Source organism: Daphnia pulex, chromosome 11 (genome assembly GCF_021134715.1).
Source record: "Daphnia pulex isolate KAP4 chromosome 11, ASM2113471v1".
In the NCBI taxonomy this organism is placed as follows: Eukaryota; Metazoa; Arthropoda; class Branchiopoda; order Diplostraca; family Daphniidae; genus Daphnia; species Daphnia pulex.
Window position 1 is genome coordinate 1829723 of NC_060027.1, and position 23539 is coordinate 1853261.

At 42.6% G+C, this 23539-nt stretch overlaps 8 protein-coding genes and 1 long non-coding RNA gene across 9 annotated transcripts; 2 read left to right on the forward strand and 7 right to left on the reverse strand.

Annotated features, from left to right (window-relative positions):
- Positions 1-1253: 1253 nt before the first annotated feature.
- LOC124207805 lies at positions 1254-2342 on the reverse strand. Its single transcript, XM_046605429.1, has 3 exons — positions 2252-2342; positions 2103-2178; positions 1254-2004 (listed from the first exon to the last, which is right to left on the reverse strand). Exons 1-3 carry the CDS (start codon positions 2261-2263, stop codon positions 1514-1516), a joined length of 579 nt encoding a protein of 192 aa, XP_046461385.1. The 5' UTR covers positions 2264-2342; the 3' UTR covers positions 1254-1513.
- Positions 2343-3077: 735 nt separating this feature from the next.
- Positions 3078-3985, forward strand: LOC124207807. The gene is made up of 3 exons (XM_046605431.1): positions 3078-3325; positions 3411-3486; positions 3587-3985. The coding sequence occupies exons 1-3, from the start codon at positions 3314-3316 to the stop codon at positions 3823-3825; spliced, it is 327 nt and encodes a 108-aa protein (XP_046461387.1). The 5' UTR covers positions 3078-3313; the 3' UTR covers positions 3826-3985.
- A 797-nt stretch (positions 3986-4782) lies between these two features.
- Positions 4783-23355, forward strand: LOC124207808. Its single transcript, XR_006880140.1, has 3 exons — positions 4783-5029; positions 5484-5638; positions 22066-23355. It is a non-coding gene; the product is annotated as an uncharacterized LOC124207808 (long non-coding RNA).
- Positions 6681-8869, reverse strand: LOC124207801 (neurofilament medium polypeptide-like). Its single transcript, XM_046605425.1, has 2 exons — positions 8596-8869; positions 6681-8486 (listed from the first exon to the last, which is right to left on the reverse strand). Exons 1-2 carry the CDS (start codon positions 8623-8625, stop codon positions 7131-7133), a joined length of 1386 nt encoding a protein of 461 aa, XP_046461381.1. The 5' UTR covers positions 8626-8869; the 3' UTR covers positions 6681-7130.
- Positions 10618-12052, reverse strand: LOC124207803. Its single transcript, XM_046605427.1, has 2 exons — positions 11743-12052; positions 10618-11662 (listed from the first exon to the last, which is right to left on the reverse strand). The coding sequence occupies exons 1-2, from the start codon at positions 11764-11766 to the stop codon at positions 10871-10873; spliced, it is 816 nt and encodes a 271-aa protein (XP_046461383.1). The 5' UTR covers positions 11767-12052; the 3' UTR covers positions 10618-10870.
- On the reverse strand, positions 12874-15388 carry LOC124207800. Its single transcript, XM_046605424.1, has 2 exons — positions 15270-15388; positions 12874-15198 (listed from the first exon to the last, which is right to left on the reverse strand). Exons 1-2 carry the CDS (start codon positions 15291-15293, stop codon positions 13039-13041), a joined length of 2184 nt encoding a protein of 727 aa, XP_046461380.1. The 5' UTR covers positions 15294-15388; the 3' UTR covers positions 12874-13038.
- On the reverse strand, positions 16081-16999 carry LOC124207804. Its single transcript, XM_046605428.1, has 2 exons — positions 16868-16999; positions 16081-16800 (listed from the first exon to the last, which is right to left on the reverse strand). The coding sequence occupies exons 1-2, from the start codon at positions 16934-16936 to the stop codon at positions 16210-16212; spliced, it is 660 nt and encodes a 219-aa protein (XP_046461384.1). The 5' UTR covers positions 16937-16999; the 3' UTR covers positions 16081-16209.
- Positions 18169-19090, reverse strand: LOC124207806. Its single transcript, XM_046605430.1, has 2 exons — positions 18967-19090; positions 18169-18868 (listed from the first exon to the last, which is right to left on the reverse strand). Exons 1-2 carry the CDS (start codon positions 18988-18990, stop codon positions 18437-18439), a joined length of 456 nt encoding a protein of 151 aa, XP_046461386.1. The 5' UTR covers positions 18991-19090; the 3' UTR covers positions 18169-18436.
- LOC124207802 lies at positions 19691-20874 on the reverse strand. Its single transcript, XM_046605426.1, has 2 exons — positions 20789-20874; positions 19691-20711 (listed from the first exon to the last, which is right to left on the reverse strand). Exons 1-2 carry the CDS (start codon positions 20810-20812, stop codon positions 19920-19922), a joined length of 816 nt encoding a protein of 271 aa, XP_046461382.1. The 5' UTR covers positions 20813-20874; the 3' UTR covers positions 19691-19919.
- Positions 23356-23539: the final 184 nt, after the last annotated feature.

Consider the following 23539-nt stretch of genomic DNA (forward strand, 5'->3'; position numbering starts at 1 on the left):
CAGGATACCGTTTGTCTCTTTAACTCTTTTTTACTTATTCATTGTTTTTGTGAATATATTTTCATAGCCCATATTTAATTTTTTGTTTAGATAAACGCGTCCATAGTTGATTGGAAAAACTCTGTCCTCGTGTACACCCATGTGAGTGTGTAAGTATTCACGAGGACCTAATCAACTGATTTCTGTGGATGGAGCACTTGCTGTGGATGGCTGGTTTCATTTCCCGGGCTTCAAGGTAGGAAACATGTTTCTCTATATTCTTCTTTTTTGACTAGTTGGTGGCGTCGTATGATTATTCCTGAGCTAGACTGCAACTATTTTCTCTCAACTCTTAACAACTGAATCGCATTTCAGCTGAGTGCGTTTTACACTGAAATGAGTAACGGTGGGACAGGCTATTTAAATCAATTTGCGAAATACGAGAATCAGTTTGAGTAAAGAAGTTAATATATTTCTTCAGAATAATTATGACGGTGACGATTGTATCCACCATTGCCTCCGTAATTCCTGTATCCTTGATAACGGCCATGCTCTTCGCCGTAGCGTTCACCGCTATTCCCGCCCAAGTATTCACCACTATATCCGCCTCGACCTGTAATCCATAGGAGAGAACTCAAATTAAAGTTTAAAACAGAGTTGAACAACGATATCTGTCTGCTTGAAATTAACGGTCCAATGCTTTTTTTATACTAGACACATAATAGGTGTATAGAAAATACGTTGGTGACGCATTATATTGTCGCGTATGGTTTAGCACAGACGTCGATCAGCAGACAATTCTGGGAAATTACGATAAGGGGACGACTAACGACGATGACATAAGGTCACCTTGGTCCCCTCTACTTTAAAGACGACCCCCTGTAGACTTAAGGTAGACGAGTTTGGCCCTGACTGGTGTGTGGATCTCTCCATTTGACTGGTGTTGGGCACTGTCGTCCGTTTTCGTGTCTTGGGAGTGACGGCAGTGCATGTGCTTTGGCGGAGGCTGGGCTCGTGCAATCGTGGAGCCAGCTCCGTGAAACTGCAGTACTGGTCGGCCACAGCAACGTGAAGCCCGCATTGACTAGCCCGTGACAATATATCTCGTGTCGATAGAAAGAAAAAGAAAAAAAGAAACGGCAATTTGATAAAAACAGCTTTCGTTTTCAGTCAGAACGAGAAAAGCACCAAATGTTATTTTCGAATATTTATAGCCTATATTTTAGTAAGTAGACGAACATGCAAATAGCAAATGTATTCGGTGTTCCAAATTGTTCTCTCTACACCTTTCATTTCAAGACAGAATTAATATGCTGTTATTGCTGTGTCTTAGGACAGAGAAAGAAATCTATAAGTGTGTCTATGTATAGGATGAAATCAATCATAAGAATAGCTACCGTTATCTCTGCTGCAATTCATTGATTATATATTTGGACAACAACATCTTACACAGATTGCCACCTAAATCATAGAAAAACGAAATTGAACGCAATCTTCAGTACGCGTCAAATCGAGCTGATGATAATGTCAAACATTATTCGACGGTGTCAACTGCTGCCTCGACTTCGGTAGTGTCTTCGTCATATGTTCCCCACCACCACTTCCATAGGTGAGAAGACGGAACGGGAGCGAATTCGACTTCCACAGCAAGAGAATCGGGATCAACCGGCTCCACTACAACAGACTCCAGATCTACCAGGGTAGAAAGTTCGTCAGCCGGAAGAGGGGCGGGTTCCACAACCGCAAGGGTAGCAACAACTTGGACCGCTTCCAGGTTAGTGGGTTCCTCATCAGCCGTAAGACGAGCAGCTTTCATGGCGGCTTCAAAGTTTTTCCGCCACAACAAGTATAATCTGCTGCTTTCGGTGTCTCTTTGGGTTTTCACCGTTTCTTTCTCGGCTTTCTTGTCTTCCTTCGTCTTCCTCGGGTAGAAGCGGTGGTGAGTTCTGGTGGAGTTGTGTCTCTCAGCCGCATCATGCTTATTCCATCCGTGTTCCGATTTCTTGCCGTGGGCCGTTTCCGTAGCTGCCATGCAAAGAAATACAGGGGAAATAATTTTAGTAACTCATCATGGGAGATTAATACGACACACAAATAATTAAAACGCTAAAATCTGATTTTACCATTTTCCTCTGATGCTGGATTGGCGGCCGTCGTGATGACGCAAACCAGGAAGACCAACGCCAAGATGCTCAATACCTGCAGGTAACATTTGCAAAATGATTGAAATTATTATGACCACAATTTAAAAATGAATGTGTATAACTTTTACCTTGAAACTCATGATGTGATTTTCAGCGAGTGAAAATTGTTTAAAGACTAAAACAATCTGTGACTTGAACTAGCCAATGCACCGGGTTATATAGTGGGGAAAAGAAGTCAACTAAAACTGAAATCGTGCGTTTTGAAATGTTAGTGGGGTTGGCAAATCGCTTCTTTACACGTCCACAGCAGAGGCCGATTATCGATTATTGGCGCGCTATTTGGTTTCATGTTGTCACTCGTACTCCACGACCTCGATTACCTGTAAAAATAGCTCAAACGTGACTTTTATAATTCGGCTAGATCAGACTAAATGAGATTTTCAAATTATATTTCAAATATCACAATTGTTTTCAAACGTTTGCTGGATAGAATTCGAACGATGGACATCCTAACTTTTCTATTGTCAATTCATATCCATGGCATTAAATGATTAAAGATAGTACATAAGAAGACCGATCGGCGATTGGACTCTAATAAATGTACCCTAAGTCACAGTTGTTCCGCCGGAGTGTTACTCCGGAGCATTGAGGGATCTTAAAAATTCTTATTATTTCTTCAGATTTTTTTAGTCAGCTAGATATCATATTAAAGGTATATTATTACATAGGGGATCGTTTTTTTGCCGTGTTGAAATATGCTTTGTTATTTATGTTTTAAAACTATACCATTAGACATCGGATTTATCCAGTAGGAACCAGTTCAATCCAAATATACCCAAATTGCCACGTTAGCAGTTGATCGAATGTCGCTCTTGGTGGCCAACTGATCGAATTAAATTGCGCAAATTAATCGAAAGTCACGTTCGAGATATTTGATGATGGGATCGTTTTATTCGCAATCGCCATGTACTTGGCTAACTGTAGTTCATATTGCTATAATGTGAAACCATTGGCACCTGCCAAAATTGAGATTTCTGGACGTGTCGTTCAAATGCCAATGGCCGACAGCCACGTCAGTAATGATTCACGATGGCCAATATTCCACTATAAAAGCCGCTGTGCCGTCCCGTTAATTTCACAGATATTTTCTGATCTTCAAACAGTTTAATACACTCGCTGAACTCTTCATCATGAACTTTAAGGTAAAAGTTAATAGTTTAATTTTGTCTTTTTCAATTTATATGGTCATAAGAAATTCAATCATTTTGCAAATCATGTCACCTGTAGGTATTTAGCGTCTTGGCTTTGATGGCCCTGGTTTTTGTCTTCACGACAACCGCCGATCCAGTAGCAGAGGAACATGGTAAAATCTGATTTTAACGTCTTATATTATTTGTGTCGTTATTTCCCGCGGTGGTTTGTAACTATTATATTTGGGTGATTCTTGTTTATTCGCATTTCAGTTTCCGAAATGGTCCAAAACACTAAACACGCTTCGGAGGATCATCACGCTGCTGCTGGAAAAGCCAATGCCGCCCACTCTCATCACGTCAAAAAGGTGAAGGACGGAAAGAAACACGAGCCCAGCAGAGATTCCCGTGAAGCGAAAGCTGCCCAGCAGCACAAGAAAGAAACCCCAGCAGTACCCATCAAAGCCAGTAATGGCAAGAAACCTTATAAATTTCTCCCGAAAGCAGCTTAGGCGGCCCATTAAGTTAGTTCACCGCTTATAGGTTGATGTATTCTTCGCTTCTCTCCCTGACGACCCTCGGCCCTTTCCATTTCATTTATTTTTTTCGTTGATTGTATTAAAAACAACCCGTTTTTATAAATACAACGACACATTGCTTTGCAGAGATATAATACTAGTAGCCTAAGCAGGCCATCTTCAGTGTGTTTCAATTCGAAAAAAAAAAGATATATGGTTATTTGAATAACGATTAGTGGGTTGGTGAACAACGATGTCAACTTAGCCAAATTTGTCATTGCAACTTTGTCCATTTTGGTGGATAGTAGCAAGTTCAAACTTGTTTTTTTTTTCTCTACCTAACGGATTTCAACAGATTTTAACAGGACAGTAGGAACTTACATGCTCAAAATTGAAATAGGGCTTGCTTTCGTTTCATCTACCAGTTTCCAAAAACAGATAAAGTTAAAGATTTATGGTGACTGAAGTAATTCTGAGTCCAGGCCAATGATTTGTAGTTGGTGACAAAGTTTAATACATACATGGAATGGTTATTGGGTAAGCCAGATTTCTTTTTCAAATTTTTTTCAGCATACAACACCTCAACGCCATCTAGAAACCATGATAACAATTGCTTGTTATTTCATCTTGGCTTAAGAGGGTCCTGGATTTTCAGTCTAAAAGTTTTCAAATGTCAATCAAATTTCAGTCCAAATGTAATTATCTGCAGGTTACATGAAAATTCTTACTTTTATCTTCTTCGAGAGTGTAGGGGTGCTCACGGCTCAGTGTAACTTGATGAGATGAACTACTAGATACTTAAATCACAGCTTAAATAAACCCCATCCGCCGTTTTTTTTAAATTAGCGGATGTCGAACGCGAGTAGAAAACTTTTTTATCCTTTTTTTGAGCGGTTTGGATTTGTGAGAGGATCGATTTTGTATCTATCGATATCTTAAATTCTTTAGCTGTTTGGGCTAATTAGAAGATTAATGTCGTCTGCTTCGTTTTGTTCTAGTTCAAAAAGAGTTCGAGTTCGTTTAAGTGAGTAAAGTTCCGAAAAAGAGACAAAGTGACGGACGAGACAAGAAAACAGAACGAACACTTTTCTGGAAACGTTCGTGGCAGCAGAACAAATAAAATTTCAAAACTCTGGTCGTCGTGTGAACTCTGGTGTCGCAGATCTCCTTGATCTCTACCCAATGCTGTTTATAGCAGGTAAATAGAACTAAAATTACAAATGGAATGATTATGGGAGCTTTTACAGAAGAGAAACCTGTTCCAATTTTGTGAATATGCTGAACTAGACATTTATTACGTAAGCCCCCTGTTGATGCATGGAAGTTTGTTTGCACTGTAACCCTTTGCTTTGTGCACATTTGAGGCCTGGGCCAGTCATCATAACAACACGATGTCTAGGTTTAGCTTGTGTTGGTATTGACATGTCATCAGCAACAATCTCATCGCTTGGATGTGTATTACTGGACATGCAAGATATTTGATTATGATGCATGACTTGCATAAATGAGTGTATCATGGAAACCTTCAATTCTCCCATTTATAAAAATCAGGGTTAACCCACTTTTTCAATTATCTTATCTTCGACTTTCCTCACTAGTTCAATGTTTCTGTAAATATTTTTCGTAACTAATTTTAAAATCTTTTTGTTTAGCAAACAGCAAGCATTGTTTGATTGGAAAAACTCTGTCCTTGTGTACACCCATGTGAGTGTGGGAGTATTCACGAGGGCGCCGTTTTCCCGCCATTAAACTTTTTTCTACGCATGAAGCACCTGTGGATGCCTGGCTGTATTTCCCGGGCTTAAAGGTAGGAAACATCTATCTCTATATTCTTCTTTTTTGACTAGTTGGTGGCGTCGTACAATTATTCCTGAGCTAGGCGATTGACTGCAACTGTTTGAGCTCTTGCCGTTTTTGTTGACTGAGTTAGGGTTCATTTTGAAATCATTTGTAGAACAACTGCAGATCAGGCTTGTTTTGTTTTGTTCCTCACTTTGTCTTGTATCCCAAACTATTTTAACTTTAAACACTTCATGACTTCAAGCAAAGTGTAACTAGAAAATTGTTTGACCATGAGATACCTGCCGCCACACCGGCACCTCCTCCTTTAGTGGGATATTGCGTGGGAAAGTTTAATTGTGGGTCTTGGCACAAGCTCAAAGCTCAAACCAAATTGGCGGGTAACTGAAATTGCTCAGCAGCGGACAGACGTGGCGGCGCACCGTCCGAAAGTCGGACAATTGTTCCATTTATTGCCGGAGCTACAGGATGGCGAAGATAAGCCAATATGGAACCACATGAATCCCAATTAGAATATTGCATGTTGAAAGATTGGTTGGCCGCATTTGGTTTTGAATTTCATCTCTAGGCGGCCGTTCGGACGAACGTTTCGACTTAGTCGTCCAGACCAGTTTGCGTTCACTCCACAGCGCGATGTGGGCCACTCAGCGACTACATTGTCAAGAAAATAGAATAGGTGCGTACCTACTCAGACGCTAGTATTTGCCATTGTTTAAAATTTGATTTACCGCTTCATATTTCTGCAGAACTACTTCACTCCTATTATTATTCCGTGTAACTCCTTTTTCGTGTACGATCACCGTATACAGAATTCGTTGATACATGAACAAGGTAGCGCATAATGTAATGGAGCCCAGGGGCTTGAACAAAAAGGGTTTTTATCACGCTGTCTGCTGCGCAACGGCATTCTACGACGCAACATTCTTTGAATAACCAAATGAGGTACGAATGTCGCAGAACAATGGACTGAAATCAAGTAATGCGTCAAGGATAGACCCATTACTTGAATCGGGATGGACGCTGTCCTGCATTGACGGTAGAGAAAATTCTTTTGGGGGATCAAATAATGTATTGACAATTTTCTGGGCTCTTTTTGTGGGTTACGCGCTATCATGTACATAATAATAGACCGGAACAAACAAACAAGAGTGACGATTACATACCGACAGATACAGGCGTCGCCTTTGGCGACTAAATTAAGCTCTTTTGCCATATAAGTTTATTTAGATTATCAGTTCTCCTATTTATCCATTTCATTATTAAATTATTGAATTGAAAATTAAATTAGTTGAAGTGGTTCTGATTTCAGTAATGAAGTGCCTACTATCGAATGATCGACGAGACACAGTTCCTCTTGCCTGGGTAGTTAAAACATTAAAATCATAATCCAGGTGAGGTAAAATAATAGCGAATCTGTCGAAAAAATTGAGCGTTGTTGGCTATAACTATAAGATAATTTGTGGTCGAATTTCTTTATTGCCATCAGGGGGATCGGTAATTCATGCGGGAACGAAATTTTTCTTCATCTTTTTAAAAGCCAAAAACACTGGTTTGGTATTCTTCTTGTCAGCGGGAGCGACTGGGACGACGATTTGCTTAACAGCTGCTGGCTGGGCGGGTGCCATGGTTACGGTTTCGTCTTTTTTAACGGGTTTCACTTCCGATTTGGGTGCTTTATCCTCTTTCTTCTCTTCCTTTTTATTCTCTTCTTCTTTCTTGTCGTCTTTCTTGTCTTCTTCTTTCTTTTCTTCTACTTTTGTTTCTTTCTTGTCTTTGTCATTTTCCTCTTCTTCTTCTTCTTCCTTTTCATCATCTGTTTCGTTTTCTTCACCTTCTTTCGATTCCTCTTCTTCTTCGCCTTCCTTGGATTTCTCCTCTTCTTCATTTTCTTTTTCTTCTTCTTTGCTTTCTTCTTCTTCTTCTTCTTTCTCTTCCGACGATCCCGATCCTTCTTCTTCCGACGACTTGGACGACGACTCCTCCGACGATTCGGACGATCCGCCTAATAATCCGTGCGTTTCCTCCGACGATTCCTCAGATGACGACGAATCGTTGGAATGCGATTTGTGAACGTGTTTCTCCACAGTGGGTTTCTCGGTCGATTTGATTTTGAAATAAGTGTTGGTGTACAATTCTTTCTTCTTGTCCTTTTTCTCTTCGGCTGCATCTTTGGGTTTGTGGATTTTAGCCGGGGCGACCACCGATGGCTTGTAGGTAGTGGCAGATGCAACTGTTGTTGGCTTGTCGTTGTTGTACTTTTGTACCGAGGCTTTGGATTTGAAAAAGGTGTTTTTGTACAATCCTTTGGCCGGAGCTGCTGGCGTTGTTGGTGTGGCGACCGCAGGCTTGTAAGTCACCGGTGCGACAACTGCGGGTTTGTACGTGACGACTGGTGCCACAGCAGGGGGTTTGTAAGTGGTTGTTGTTGTTGTTGGGGGTGCTGTTGGCTTGTAGGCTGGGACCAGCGGGACCACTGCTGGTCTGTTGTAAGTGGCAGACGGTTGGGCCGATTTGGATTTGAAGAAAGTGTTGGTGTACGATCCTACTTTAACCGCTGGAGCAACGGCTGGTTTGTAGGTTGTCGTTACTGGGACAACCACGGGCTTGTAAGTGACTGCAGGAGCTACAGGTGATTTGTAAGTTGTTACGGCTGGTTTGTAAGTTGTTGTTGGCACAATTGGTTTGTAGGTTGTTGCAGGTGGTACAGCAATGGGTCTGTAAGTTGTGGCGGAATAAGTGGAGGAGCCCGACTTGTTTTTGAAATAAGTTTTCGGGTAAACCGTCCGATTGGCTGCGGCAGTGTCTGCCGAGTTGACAATCAACCCAGACAGAGCGATCATCCCTATGAAAAACAACTAGACAAACGGAGGATTACATTTTTATCCCAATAGAAAATTAACAACCTATTTTACTAAAACCAATTTGAATGAAATATTATTAGATGAAATTCCGTGTCTACTTTACCATGGACGCGGAGCTGAAGGAGCGACACATTTCGCTTGAGCTAAAAAGTCCGAGACTGAATTCTCACACAGGTGATAACTACACAACAACGCCAAAACGATTGATCTGGTTTGGGCAGGGCCACTCTTACTTTTATAAGTTGCTCAGCATTCTGGCCCAAAAAGGGGGCTAGGCTTGTTGCTTCTGTTACACATACATTTGACTTTGTTGTCACCTGTAAACTCGTTAAGCGGTTCACCTGCTTTTTACCGGCCTTGGACGCTGGACCAGCAACCTCCCTCTCTCCGCACTTTTGCCCACCTTATAGCGACACTGGGGCGATAAAGCGCGCCTTACCTTTCGAACTGGGCGGCGAGAGTCTAAACGAATTTTTAGACTTGGCCGTCCAAGGTAATTTGACCAAATGTGTAACACCGGTTTTTTTTTTCATTATTTCATTTTTTGGCATGTCCATTGGAGACAGGTGAGATGTATGTGCTTACGTGACACCCGATAAAGAAGCTGACCTCACCAGCGTAGTTTATGGCTGATGAAAAATTTTGTAACAAGTGTATCAAATTTTAAAATAGGTCGGGATTGGTTTTGTTTTATCAATTTTTATGACGCTGAGCTAAACATCATCTAGGTTAGGCGGACCCGCCCAATTTTCTAGATCGCTCCGAAGGACTTCCAACGATTTCTGATGGATATATCTCGTAACTTTTCATAGCCGATTTGTAATGTATTCAAAAACGCTCGTGAGACGCGCGTTCAAAATCACAGGCGTGTAATAAACAACATGTCGTATCTAGACAAATAAATGAATGCCGCTGGATGGCCATTTTATGTTTCGCGGTGAAACGAACCCGAAATTTTGAACGGCGCTATTTTTGAAAAGAAATCAAAGGGATTTTATCAACCCTAACATTTAAGTAGGTTAATAATTCTGAGTTGGACCGACGACCACCATAAGGGGTGATGTCTTTTCAATCCTTCAAATTCCAGTTCATCAATTTTTTCCATTACGGGAGCTTTGTAATGTTGCATTGTAATAAGAATGCGGTCGGCCCTCGCTTACCGACCTACCACTCAAATGCTCACGAACTTTAGACTATACATAACAAACAAACCTTGACTATTATATACGTTATGGCAACGCCCTAACATGGACATTATAGACTCGGCGAGATTCTCGACAGCCACGAAAGGCCAAACACGTAAACACTATTTAGCCTTCGTTCACAAAAATTCTTCTTGCGTCGCCGTCCAACCTTGAAAAAAATTCGCTCTCGTCATTTATCCGGCGGACACTATGATAGCGACGAAATTATTGATTACATTTTTTTTTTCTTAAAAGACGATGAAAGTGAAAAATAGAAAAATAATCGAAAAGAAAAAAAGAAAAAAAAAGTTAATCAAAGAGTTGAAAGAACCCTGACACACAATGAGTTAATTCGCCTCTAGTGTTGTTGGGCGGGGGCATCAAGAGAAAAAAAGGAAAAGTGAGCAACGGAGGTGAGCAAGCGAGCGAGCAAGCCCGCCCGTTTGCCGGAGTGAACATAGTGTTGCTGGCCATTCTGGTATCGATCACTTGTGCTACATGTGGAAGAAGCACAAGGTCTCTGGTTGATGTCTCATATCTCTCAAGTCTCGACAGACACCAACGCCATCAACAGCCCCCGTGTGCAGGCGATTGTAAAAACAAGATTTTTATTTTATTTTTTTTTTTTTATAGTAGAGAGAACCGGATTTGTCCATAACAACCGGTCCTCAGTTAGAGTTTAATATTATGCAATTTCTCGTTGCCCATCTTTGATATTCACACGAAAGAAGAAGATTTCATCTCATGTTTTTTTTTTTAAATTGTTTTGTTTTTAAAAAAGACTAAACGATGACGAGTTTGTTGTTGTTGTTGAGAATGGACATTGCCAAACGATGCGGAATCTGTTGATGGATGGAGCGTTTTATTAATGAATGGGCGGTCTTGTTAATGGGTCATATTATTAGTCGATTAGTAATTAATTTTTTTTTTAATGGACAAACAATGACATGAAGACTGTATTTGTGTGATAAATGTACAACCGGTCAAAAAGGGAAATCTGTAATTTACATAACGGAACTCTTTTAATTGTATAGACGTCATGCAGTACGTAATCATATAATTATAGGGGCGTCTAAGATTATACAGAGTAGTATAGACTTTGGTCGGGAGTGAGAGATGGTGAGAGAGTCGAGCAATAACCGCGATGGCACTGTTCGTATTTATAAATTAAGAAGGTGTGGCGCATCATTCAAATTAGCTGGACTCGTTTGAATCGTCTTCTTCTGATTCGGAATCCAAACCCTTGGGGCCTTTAACCGGTTGCCAGAAATATTCTTTGGCCAATTCTTTGCCAGCTCCTCGAAATTGCTCGTCGTGCATGTACTGCCTGACGAGGAACCAATCCTCGGATTCCGGCTGGATCAGCATTCCGCCTTGCGGGCGTTTGTGGAAATCCGTGGCGTCCAAATGGATGCCATCTCTGCTGCTGCTGGCCGAGATACTCGATCTGACTTCGTTTGAATTGTCTTCGTCGTCGTCCTCCTCACGTTCGTCCGACTGTTTGAAATGGCGGACGTTGTTTGTCGATACTTGCTGGCCTCCAGCTGGCATAACCGGATTTACCGGAACGCTGATATCACGGACCTCGAAGGAAATGTCATCAAGGTTTCCAACGAACGTCCCAGCATCAGCAGTTGATTTTCTGTTGTCGTCCTCGGCGGGTGTCGGGTGTAATTTCTGGGGTAATTGGGCGGGCGGATTTTGAGTCGTCGCCAAAAAGTTGGCGATTTGAGATCCCAGAATTTCGTTGGAGAAACCGTTTTGCTCGACAACTTGTCTGAACATGGGCCCGTCGAATATTTTGTGGGCTTCTTGGTTCACTAAATGCCGGCCTTCCACTTGTAAAATGACGTCTCCTTTTTTTAAAGTCCCGTCGTTGCTGGTGATGGACGACTCCCGGGAATCGTCCCGGCTGACCAAAATGGAAACATTCCGTCCGAGATTGAACGACTCAATTCCTCTGAAATGTGTCGCCATCACGACCAACTTTAAAATAAAAAAAAAAAATTAAAAATTTTGTTTATAAAAAAAAATGGAAATTTGAATTGATTTAGAATTTAATTTACCATGAAATAGATAAAAGGATGCATCAGGATCGCTTGTGGGCAAACACTAGAGTCACTTGTGCTATTCCCTGTGTGCGAATAAGGTCTCGTTGCCGACTGCGACCGTCTATTTATGCGAGTCGTCTACAGCCCCAACGGAAGACAACGGCAAAATGATTAAGCGAGTACGAGGGGGGGGGGGGGGGGCTTGGGTGTCGTGTGCAAGGCTAAATCAAAATGAACCGGCTAGCGGCCTATCCGCAAACTACAAAAATCGCCGGCCACTGCATAACAGCAGAGGAGGACGACCTATAAGTAACAACGGCAACAACAACTGGTTTTTTTTCTTTGATTCCTTTTGACTCGTCATCATTATCTCATGAATAAATCATAGAGATAATACACAAACGTTCGGGCACACTCTCCCGCTCCCGAGAGTGAAAGTCTGTGCCCTTTTTCGCCGATTTTTTTTTTTTTTTTTTTTTGAAATTTTGAACCTGCTGGACTTGGATGTAACGGCATTTTCACGTTCCCACCCTTTACGCGTTCTCCACTTTTATAACGATGGGGATGAGTACGCACAAATCTCGCGTTTTGTGAGACTCTCACCGTAGGTCAAATTGATCAAACGAAACTAACCCAACAAATGATTTGGCCGATTTCGCTTGATTTCTTTTTTTCGTGTCAATAATAGTAATCATTCCGGCCGTGTGCAGAAACACTTTCCCTAGCTCGTTAGATTATTCGGCGAATCTAATCAAACGAGAATTCATTTCGGGCTAGCGAGCGAGCGGGCGAGAGCGGGTGCTGGGACTTTTGGTGCTGTGCTGGGCTTCGCCGATCATTTCGATTACTTTCAATTTTTCACGGAACATCAATCGCCAAAAAAATAGCAATCACGTCTTCGTCGAGTCAAAACGTGTTGTTTGCCTGGAGATAGATTGGCACGCCGGATAGAAATTGAGGACACGTTTGTCTAGTAGTAGTAGTAGTAGGTAACAAGTGGAAAGGGAAATGTGCTGCAACCGGCAAACCCGTCGACCTCGCCCCGCATTCAGAAAATGGCCAACGCCATCTGAATCAAACGGCGAGAACCTCCTGTACACTTGTACAGTGTGACTCGGCGCAAATTGAATTTCACATTCGAATTTTGGAGAAAAATAGTAATCGGTTTATTATTATTATTATTACAAAGAGACAACACTGAATTCTTTTGTTTTTAAATTACGTCACTCATCTCGGGGGAAATAATATTTGATCTCGGTCTCAAAAATTTAGTTAGCGGGGGTCTGTTTTATGGCGTATAGGATTAAATGATTAGGATCGGGCTGGTTTCAATTCGGCCATTTTATCTTGGTCCGTCTTGACCTTCTTGCTGGCGTCTTTGACTGGCTGCCAGAAATATTCCTTGGCCAATTCGCCTTCCAATTCCTCGGAGGAATAGTCGTGATCCATGTACTGCTTGACCAGGAACCAATCGTCCGACTCTGCTGATGGAACATGGAAGTCGGAATCGTCCAGACTGACGGGCTCGGCTAAATTATCCTCCTCGGCGCGATCCTGCATATCTTTTTGGTCGGTTTCGCCCTGATTTTCGACGCTCCTTTCAACCGGGAATCCGTTGCCGGGCGACTGTGCGAAAAAGTCGCTGGCCAGTAGACGGAATCCGTCAACATTGTCGAACTGATCTTCCAGGAAAAAGTCGTCGTCGTCGTCGTCGTTGTCCTCCAAGGAATAGTCGTCAAAGACATTCACTCGCTGGCCTTCGTTTCCTGTTTGAACCAAACTACCGGCCGCCAGCACCGGTCGGGGTGGAATCAGTGGCCGGACGGGTGAGATTGAGAAGCCTTGCTGCTGGACCGATTGATTTTCGACACCTGTTGCTGGCTGTTGGCTTTGCACGCGGCTAACGAGTTCCAAACTAACATCACCGTCAGCATCTTGAGTGACGACAAATTCCGGTCTGTTGGCATTGATGGGCGTTCCAGCTGGGCTGTTGGCTGCTGGCCGGTTAACCTGTTGGGGTGCGGTGAAAACATTACGATCTCTGATCTCGATAGAAACGTCGTCAAATTCGTCTGATTGTCTCAAAATTGGATTTCGGAAGCTCATCGGTACGGGCAGTCGGTCGGAGGTTGCTGTTTGGGTTGCAACAACTTGCTGGACCACTGATGTAGCTGGTGCTACTCGATCCCTGATGATTTCGAGGGAAATGTCGTCATCGAAATCGTCTGACTGCCTCACCAAAATTGTATTCCTGAAGCCCATGGGTACCAATGGCAACCGGTTCGAGGAAGATGCGACTGCCAGTTGAGTGGGAGTTGTGGCCGGTGGCTGGACTTGAGGCCTGGCAGTGACTGGGCGAGCCGAAACGATGTTGACTTGGTTGAAAGTTTGAATGGGTTGTTGTCGGTTGTTGGCTTGTTGGATAGGACGAATGGCTGACGTTTGCTGGGCAGCAGGAGGTGCCGTCTGGAGGAGTTGGCCAGCATTCCGATTGAGAAGGCTGCCAAATATTTCGACCGAAACGTCATCACGTTCGTCCGACTGGCTGAAAACGGCCGTGCGGATGTTGTTAGCGGCTTGGTTATTATTTGGCGATGGAACTGTCGGCTGGTTGGGTGTCACTCTGACAACTTCCAGTGACAAATCGCCGTCAGATTCCCTGACCAGTTGAGTTCTGAAACCCATGGGTACCGGGAGTCGATTAGGCAGGGCCGTTTGGGTGGTGGGGACCACCTGCCGGACAGGTGTGGGCGCAACTTGGCGGACAATCTCCAAAGAAACATCGTCGAAATCGTCATCCGATTGCTGCCTCACCAAAATCGGATTTCTCAGACCAGTTGGAGCTGCTGATGGGAGTCGGCCGGCTGTCGCGGTTGAAGTTGCAACAACTCGCTGAGACTGGATGACTGGCTGCGTGACTGCGACTCGATTTCTGATTTCGATGGAAATGTCATCGTCGAAATCGTCATCCGGTTGCTGCTGCCTCGGCAGATTTCGGAAGCTCAACGGTACCAACGGCAGTCGGTCTGAATTGGTGAATGCCGTTTGAGTTGGGACATTTGGCCGGACGCGCGAAGCTAAAACGGACCGCAATTCGTCGGAAGCGTCGATCCGCTCGTCCGAGTTCCTCAAAACGGGATTGCGGACGTTGGCTGGCTGGGCTGGGCCAACAACTGGCCGTCGCCTGTTGTCGTTCTCCAACGAGAAATTATCAAATTCGTCGGAATTCCTGGCAAACTGGGCACTTCGCTTCTCGACTTTGTTCGCTTTTTCCTCCGATGAATCTTCGACGCCATCTTCTTCTTCTTCTTGGACCGAATCCTCTGATGACAAGGTTCGGTTGAGAGCAGCGTCGACGTGCTCGTTGTCGGCCGAGGTCTCGGTCGAGTCGTGATCTTCCACTTGCTTACTTTTAATCGCGTACGAGTCTGTCCCGCTTAATTGTGTCACGAGCACAGCAGCTCCGACCAGCTGTACACAGAGAGAGAAAAAATTGAATGAGATACTCACTGTATTGGATCAAACATGTTTTTTAAAATTACCAATAGATAAGTTGAGAGGTGCATGAGGATCGTGTGTTGTGAGTCTACCAGTCGCTTCAATTATTGGTGCGAGAGTAATCCCAGATTGCGTGAGTCTTGTTGTATTTATTCGTTTTCCCAAACCGAGTGCCTTCCAGCTGTTGTTTATTATTACCGACCAAGGCCTTGTGTTCTCCACAAGGTTGTAGATTCTTTTGCGCGTGCTTTCGGCGGATTAGAACGACAAGATGAAGGTACCGCTGCTGCTCCCGCGTTCGCTTTTTTGTTCTTCATTTCTATTTAGAATGGCTCTGCTATTATTCCATCAGTCGACAATCTGCGTAAGGGTATAATATCGATCGCAAGTAGAGACTTTCTCCTTCAGTCAATGTAGTTGATCTATAACGGAATTGTTCCGGATCGCCCGGACTAACGGGCCAATTATTCCCATCGGCCATCCGGAAACCGTTGAGCTAATTTAATGATTTCCTTAATTTCATTGGCAGTTTTTATGATATAGTGTGGCCGTCGCATTGCTGCTGATATGATTCACAACGTTTGACGGCCACCGGATTGAGGACAACCCGGATTCCGGCAGATATGTAGGACTGAGCTGGGCTGGGCTGGAAGTGGAAAGGGAAATGAATGTAACTCGTCGACCTCGTCCCCTATACGGATAAAATGAGCAGCGCCATCTCAATCCAACGTGGAGAAACCCGCGTCGGTTGTTGTTGTTATTTTTGCGCTCGATTATTCACCTTGGAGGTTGAATCGTTTATATCTATGCGTTCGTGAAGAACTGGAACGAGTCAACAAAAGGGGCCCAACGGTTTATTTTTCAGTCATGTATTTCAATACTTTATAAATTAAATCGCCAGAAGGCGATACATTTCATAAATATTATTATGCAAGGGAAGACACACATTTGTACGTGAACGGACACACTGGATCGATATTTGTACTAATTTTTCTGACTTTGCTGGGAAATTAAAGCCTTCAACATCTTTTGTAGAAAATGTTCTTTGGCTAACTCGTCTAGCTCTCCGAAATAATAGTCGCTCACGATGAACTGTTTGACGAGCTGCCACTGCTGATCTAGTGGTGGGACTCGATTGGCCGGCAGGTGATGAATCTTGCGTGGTCTACATTCCGAATGGGAGTGAATGTTGTTATCCTCGATAACGATCCCAGCTGATGGGAGATCTTGTTTGACGATCTGGATGCTGACAACTGCTTCCACTTGGTCGCTATCGCTAAGGTCAAATGAATCAGATGGGACATGGCCGTCAGAATGAGCACGACGCTTGTACGTCACAGGGGACCGCTGGGTGACTAGTCGTCCTCCCACATAACCATCAGCGATAGGAGGAGCAGCAGCAGCCAGATCACCTTCAGCTGATTTGATTTGGGTGTGTTGTCTGCGTTCCGGTCGGTCGATTGCGGTTGACTTTTCGTGGGAATCTTTGACGCTGGCGCTGCTGGAAGCGATCGGCCTGAGAGTGAAAGATTCCGCCCCTCTTAAATGTGTCATGATCACTGCAACCCCGACAAACTATTTTTCAAAGGAAAAAAAAAGATGAGTGATGGATGGCAATTAGACGTAAAACAAATTATTTTACCAGCGTGTAATAGCTCAGCGCACTAGACATGATGATGGTCGAGAATTGAATATCCACTAGTCGTTTCATGTGCTGCTGAAAGAATAATAAAACTTTTGGGGCCAGCGTCACTGGGTTTTTATGCTGCGGTTCTTAAATGGCCACGGTGTATAAAAAACCATTTAGCATCAAACCAAATTTACACAAGTCCTTGCATACTCCGTATCAAATTCATAGTATGGTATATATCCACACAAGGCTGGCAATTATAGTCTTGCTGGCTAGGCAGCATTATACATGTACCTATATAGGTGTATTTTCTAAGTCTAAAACTGGTTTGGAAAGACTTTGACTAAACAGAAAACGTAACATTTTTTGCTTCTCCGAACTTGAAGTTTGTTTTTGGAGTTGTTGTTTAACGGAAGTCGACCGAGTAGCCACAGGTATAGTAATTTAATCAGATCGAGTCTAGAGTGCTGATAAAGGTGTAAACACGCGTTTCTTTCCTTTGACACGGCTGGAAATTTATCCATCAAAGACTGATGACTTGATCCGAATTATTTGAGACTTTTGAATTGAGGGCAATGTCGGGGGAAAAAGGAAGTCGAATAGAGAAAAACACGAAAGTAGAACTCGACGGCCTTTGTCAAACTGTCGTCTTTATAACGCCGTGTATAGAGAGAGCCGTGCAGACGACCAGGCAATTTTTGATTTCACGCTGTTGCGGCGGCGGCATAGAGCGGCGGCGGCGGCGTAGAGTGAAAGAAAAATTTGGTACACTGACCTCCTTTTTCGTAGAATTTCACATGGCAATCATGAGAATAAAAGTAGACACAGAACGCGCAGTTGTCATAATTCAATGTCTCACTCACTATTTGACGGGTCACAAAAATACAAGGGTGCGTGATTCTTGTAGAATTATACGATGGCGAAGGTAAACGAGATGATGGCAGAATCGGGGGGAAAAACAAGCCAGGAGTTGCGAGAAACCGCAGTTGTTTTTTTTTTCATGGTCAATTGACGAATTCGAACGGCGACGTACGTGTATCATTTCGCAATCGATGATTTTCCCCGAGGTTTTTTTCCCCTCACTAAATATGATATACTAGGCATATCATTTTGATTATTATTCTCTACTTGAAATTGAGATGTGCAATACAATAAATAATTAGGATTTGACTCGTTGAAGGCTACCGCTTTTTCGACAACATCCCAAGGCAAGGATATCAAATAGCACAATCGTCTCGTTAGTTTAATGGGGGGGGGACATATTTATTATTTAGAAATCAATCAATTACGAAATTACCACACAATTGCAACTTTGTTATAAATCATATACGGCACATGAGTGTATTTTTGGCTTTGTCCAGAGATACTGAGTATATACAACTGGTCTGAAATGACATTGAAAAACCAACAGGCCCGGCGCTAAATATTTTCTAAATTTCTAAATGGCATCAGAGTTATAGTAAATAAGAAAAACAAAAACCGATCATCTGATAATGCAGCGGTATTATTATTTTATCCAGTCGTCGTGATTCCCGTCAGGGTCGCCATCAACACTGTTTTTTTTTACCTTCCAGGTGATTGTTAAACATGTTCCTTGGCTGTCAAATCATCTCCCAAGTCCCCAAAGTAATAATGGTCCATGTAATAACGGTCGACGACGATCCAGTCGTTGGAATTGGCCAGTTTAAAGAGTCCGGTGACGGGCGTGCGATCAAACGACATTGGCTGAATGATGGCGTCCAAATCGACAAACTCGGCCGGGCCGTCATCTGAATAATCGTCGTAATAGTCGTCCTCTTGCTGCTTGATGATGGGAAACACCGTGGTGGTTTGGATATTCTGCATCAGGACAGTTGCTCCTGGATGGCGATTCAAATCTTCCATGTGGATTCCGTCCTTGCGCGTCGTACTACCGAAATGGGTCGTCTCCTGCGAGTTGCTGGAAGACGGACGAAGGAGATTGAAGGCGTTGGCGACTCTGGGCTGAGTCACGAGCACTGCTGCTCCGACGAGCTGCTCTCACAATAATATAAAAGAAGACATTGGAATAATAAAATTAAACTCAAATTGTTTGACAGCCTATGATATTTTGGTTTGGTTTAAAACGGTACCATTAAATAGCGCAATTTTCTCATGGGGGATCGTGTTTCTGTAATACTACTTGTGTGAACTACCGCGGGAAGAATAACAGTGCTGGCGTTGGCTGTCGCTAATATTTATGCGTTTCGTGATTCGACGAATTGAAAACAAAAAATACGTAGACGCCAACGCGAAATGCCTCGCGGGAAGGTTATTGGTTTTTTTGTTTTGTTTTGCAACAGCTTAGATCACAAGTTTCTCAACAGCGTATACTCTGTATATCTACTGTATAAATAATAAGGCGGAAGATGAACGACAATCTCACGAATTGAATATTTACCCCGGCAGTTTCATAAGGGAATTGACTAATGATGAAAGTTCGTGTGGGAGGAAGTTAAGGACACAAGATTCGAATGCCGACACACAGGAAATGAAAGCTTGGGCTAAAAAAGACCTTGCGGACCGGGGAACGATGCATCAGCAAGAAAGAAATTTCCAAATTGTTTTGCACTTTGACTTTACCTATTATCACAGCCTGTATAATAATAGACGCCGGAATTTTTTTCCGTAGTGTCTTTTGTAGTGTCTTTGGTTTTGTGTGTGCGTCTCTACTTCCTGTTTGTTTTCTCGGAGAGAAAAAAAGCTGTTGACGTCATCTCGACAACTCGTTTGCCCAACCTTGGCCATTGCCATTTTTTGTGTGATGCTGCAATTGCGCAATGTTTAATGTATTTGCTAGAAAGGGAAACAATTCAACACAATTAAACAGGATTGTATTTTTTAACAAAAACGATATTTACACTGTTAAGCTACTACCCGTTAGTATAAATGAGCTCACCGTCCACGGAACGGAATGATAGCTGTTGAAAGCAGTGCGGCCTGGAAAAGATCATACTATACAATAATTTGTGTATCTCTAATTTTTATGTTCGCTCTTCCATCACTTTTTTTTTCTTTCTTTCACAGCGGGATGTTGTCCAGTCGATTACACCCCACCTGGGGCTTTTACCGGCTGCCAGAAATATTCTTTGGCCAATTCATCGCCCAGTTCCCAAACGTAATGGTCGTCCATGAAATGCTTGACGAGGAACCAGTCGTCGGACGTTGGATGGGTGCTGAACAAGGTGTCGGGCAAGTGGTGAAAGTTATTGGCTGCCGTCGGCTGAATGGCGTGCGGATTGACGAAATCGGCGTAATCTTCCAACGAGAAATCGTCGTCATCCTCGACAGCCAAAAGACCGAAGCTGCTTCTATCTGTTAGTGTTCCAAGGTTTGTTAACTGGGCAACCGGACCAACAGCCGCAGGGACGTTTTGCTGGGCAGCAACTGCGCCAACTGTTTGATGGGGAATCCCAAGAATGATTCGCTGGGCGGCTAGATCTTCAATCACATCTTCTAACGAGTCGTCATCATCAGCAAACTGGACCACCCCGGTGGGTTGACTACCGACTGGCGGTTGAGGTCGATCCAACTCTGAGATATCATCAATCAAGTCTTCCCACGAATAATCTCTGTCAACACGAAGCTCAACTGGTTGCTGGTCCGCAATGGGCGTCGATTGGTGATGACCGATAGGACTGGTATTTACTACTAAACGGGTGCCCATGACTTCTAAAGAATCGTTCTCTATCGATGTCTGGTTGCTCTCCGCACTGTCGAGAAAGTTGGCCGTCTCGTGCGAATCGTCAATGTCGATGACGAGGGTCGAATTATGACGACCGAGCGTGAAGGCGTCGGCTCCTGATCTCAAATGTGTTACTATAGCCGCTCCGATGAGCTATAAAATTGAAAGTTTGGTCACATTTTTTTTTAGTGCGTATATTCAAAGAGTGAATAATCAATAATATACTTTACCATCAAATAACTGAGAATGCGCATTGCAGATTTGGGTTTGTAGCAGTGGCTTCAACTAACGTCGGGAGAAGAATAACAAGTTTCCTGTTTGATGGCTTATTTATACGATTCGAAAAGTCCGGAAAGAATTACACATAGCCAAAGACATTGGGTGGCCAACGAAGGTTATCTTCATTCACTCTTGTACACCACCAAATCAAATCAAATGGTAACCAAGCCCAATCAACCCAAGGAAGACGACATTAGGTGTCCAGAAACTCGTTTTCTTTTTGTGACTTCCACGTGCGTTTCAATTTAATTTGGCCTTGTCCAATCGGCGAAGAAATTACATTTTTTTATTTCAAATAAGGATATCAACATGCAAAGGGAATCTTAAATTGGAATGACAAGTTTCCTGTTTCCGAAGAGCTGGCACGAGTTTGCTACACGAAATTGTCTTGTTTAATTATACTGCAAGTCCATATTACAGTGGCATTACAAAAAAAACCAGCTTTGGATAACTTTGTAATATGGATTCTATGACTTTCCAATGTATTATTTTGAATAATTACGTTCGCGAACGTCTAAATAACCGCGAGGTTAATGAAACTATGGAATGATGTCAATTTAGACTAGGCGTGGCTCACGACAGCGCCAAATACAGATCATATCCCAATGCTGGGATGGTTTGGACCCAGACACGCCAACACCGGAAAAGTCATCGGGATTCAATTGTGACATTGAATTTGACGAAACCAACGCAGGTGCAAGAATTACCAAACAGGAAGTTGGAATGAACCAGACAGCCGCGCCCAATATTATATTTGAAGAAAAGCATCCAGTGAGTCCTATCCAGTTGAATCTGACCTCTTTTGGAATTCTTTTGATTTGTCACAGAGCACCAGTGAAAAAAAATTTTTTTTCTTTGTGAAGCGTTATTAACATAACATATTATTGCTGTCTGTCTGACACAAAAGTGATGCTGTAGTGAACAGGATAGTGGTCCCCCAAGAATCAGGTGGGAAAAAAAAAGGAAAGTGTAAGCGCTAGTTGACATTAACAAGCCTTAAAAAAAAAAAAAAAAAGATTAGTGGCATGAATCCGGTGGTCCAAGACAACTTCTTGGGCGCGGCTGTCGTGTGTCGTCTATCATTAGCAGAGTCGAACAAGGTTGGATCGTTCAGCTTGACTGATTGCGACAAGCATTCTCTTGTAAAGTGTTTTAACTGTGAACAAAATTATCTGTATGGATTTAAAACATTTTTTAAAAAATCTGATTGTTTTTTTTTTTTAATTAGATTGTGTGGAATGGACATTGCCAAATTGGGGAGTCGGTAGGCAGAGTGTAGTTCGCATTCTTCTCGCTCGATGTCCTCGTTGCTTACAATGAAAAGTTCGTCTGCTGCGTCTCCTCGTTGATGGTCACGCCTATTGCACTCCGGAGTCCGGAGCGCTCTAGTGTCAAAAGTGGCTATTGCACTCCGGAGTCCGGAGTCCTCTAGCGTCAAAAGTGGCTATTGCACTCCGGAAAGGAAATATGAAGTCAAATATGAAGTCATTTATGGCGACGAATGGCAAATAACGACTGATTCTGTGTTTTTACTGGTTTTGAATTCATTAAAAATTAAATTAAGGGTAAGAAATAAATTTGCAATATATTTATAACAATCAAATATATTTGAATTTCATTAATAAACACAAATAGCCATTAGCCAGTATAAAAGATGGGACTTAGTATTGTTAACTTAGCTAGAGTCGGAGAGTCCACCATTGAATCAGTACCTTAGATTCAAATTGCAAATAAACAGGAATAAAGTAGAATGTATAAACATATCAATTCAGGGTGATGTTTCTTGATAAACATTTCAACTTCTTGCTCTATTCTCCTCGGCGTTTGAACCCAAAGCAACCCATCATCAAAGGACGAGGCGCTTCCATATTCCGCTCTTAAAGGATCTTTGATTGACGCCGCCATATGTGCCAATTCTTTCCCCTCTTAAATCAATTACTTTTTCATTGTCAGTTCATTCATGTGATGACAAAGCACCGAGTGAAACTGAACACGAAAATACCAAGTATTTTTTCGCACTCACAATTCAGTTAAAATGTCTTTTGATATTCTCACTATAATAAAGGAAACTGCATGTTAACTTAGTTATGTATTGTTTTGTTTCAAGATATGAAAGACGTGTCTAGCTGTTAGTTTATTGGAATAAGGGACACGGACATTGCATGGTTTATAGCGTGAAATCAGCTGAATCACACGTTACGTGTCAATCAGCAGAAATAGTGAGTTGCTGGTCAATGCGTTTCAAGGTCACAAAGAACCCCTCGAAGCCCCGTTCTGAGAATTCCGGCTCGACCTTCAGGCAAGTATGGGGGTGTCAGAGGGTGACTCACTATGTCGTGTGTTTATAGCGTGTTTAACAACCTGTCTAAATCCTTACTTTGAATATAATGATCTCTGTGTAATATAAACTGCAATGAAATACAGAAATACCTGATTTCCAATCCTTTTGGTGATATTGATATCGAGGCTTATGAAGAATTTTGTGTGAGTAGGAATTGTGGTAACACCTTAGCAAATAGAGCAAGAAGTTAAAAATGTTAACAAGAAATATCACCCTGAATTGATATGTTTTATAAATTCTCCTTTATTCCTGTTGCAAGACACTTAACTATATTTACAATTTGAATTTTAAGGTACTGATTCAATGTTGGACATAGTACTCTAGCTAAGTTAACAATAACTAAATATAAGTTCCATCTTAC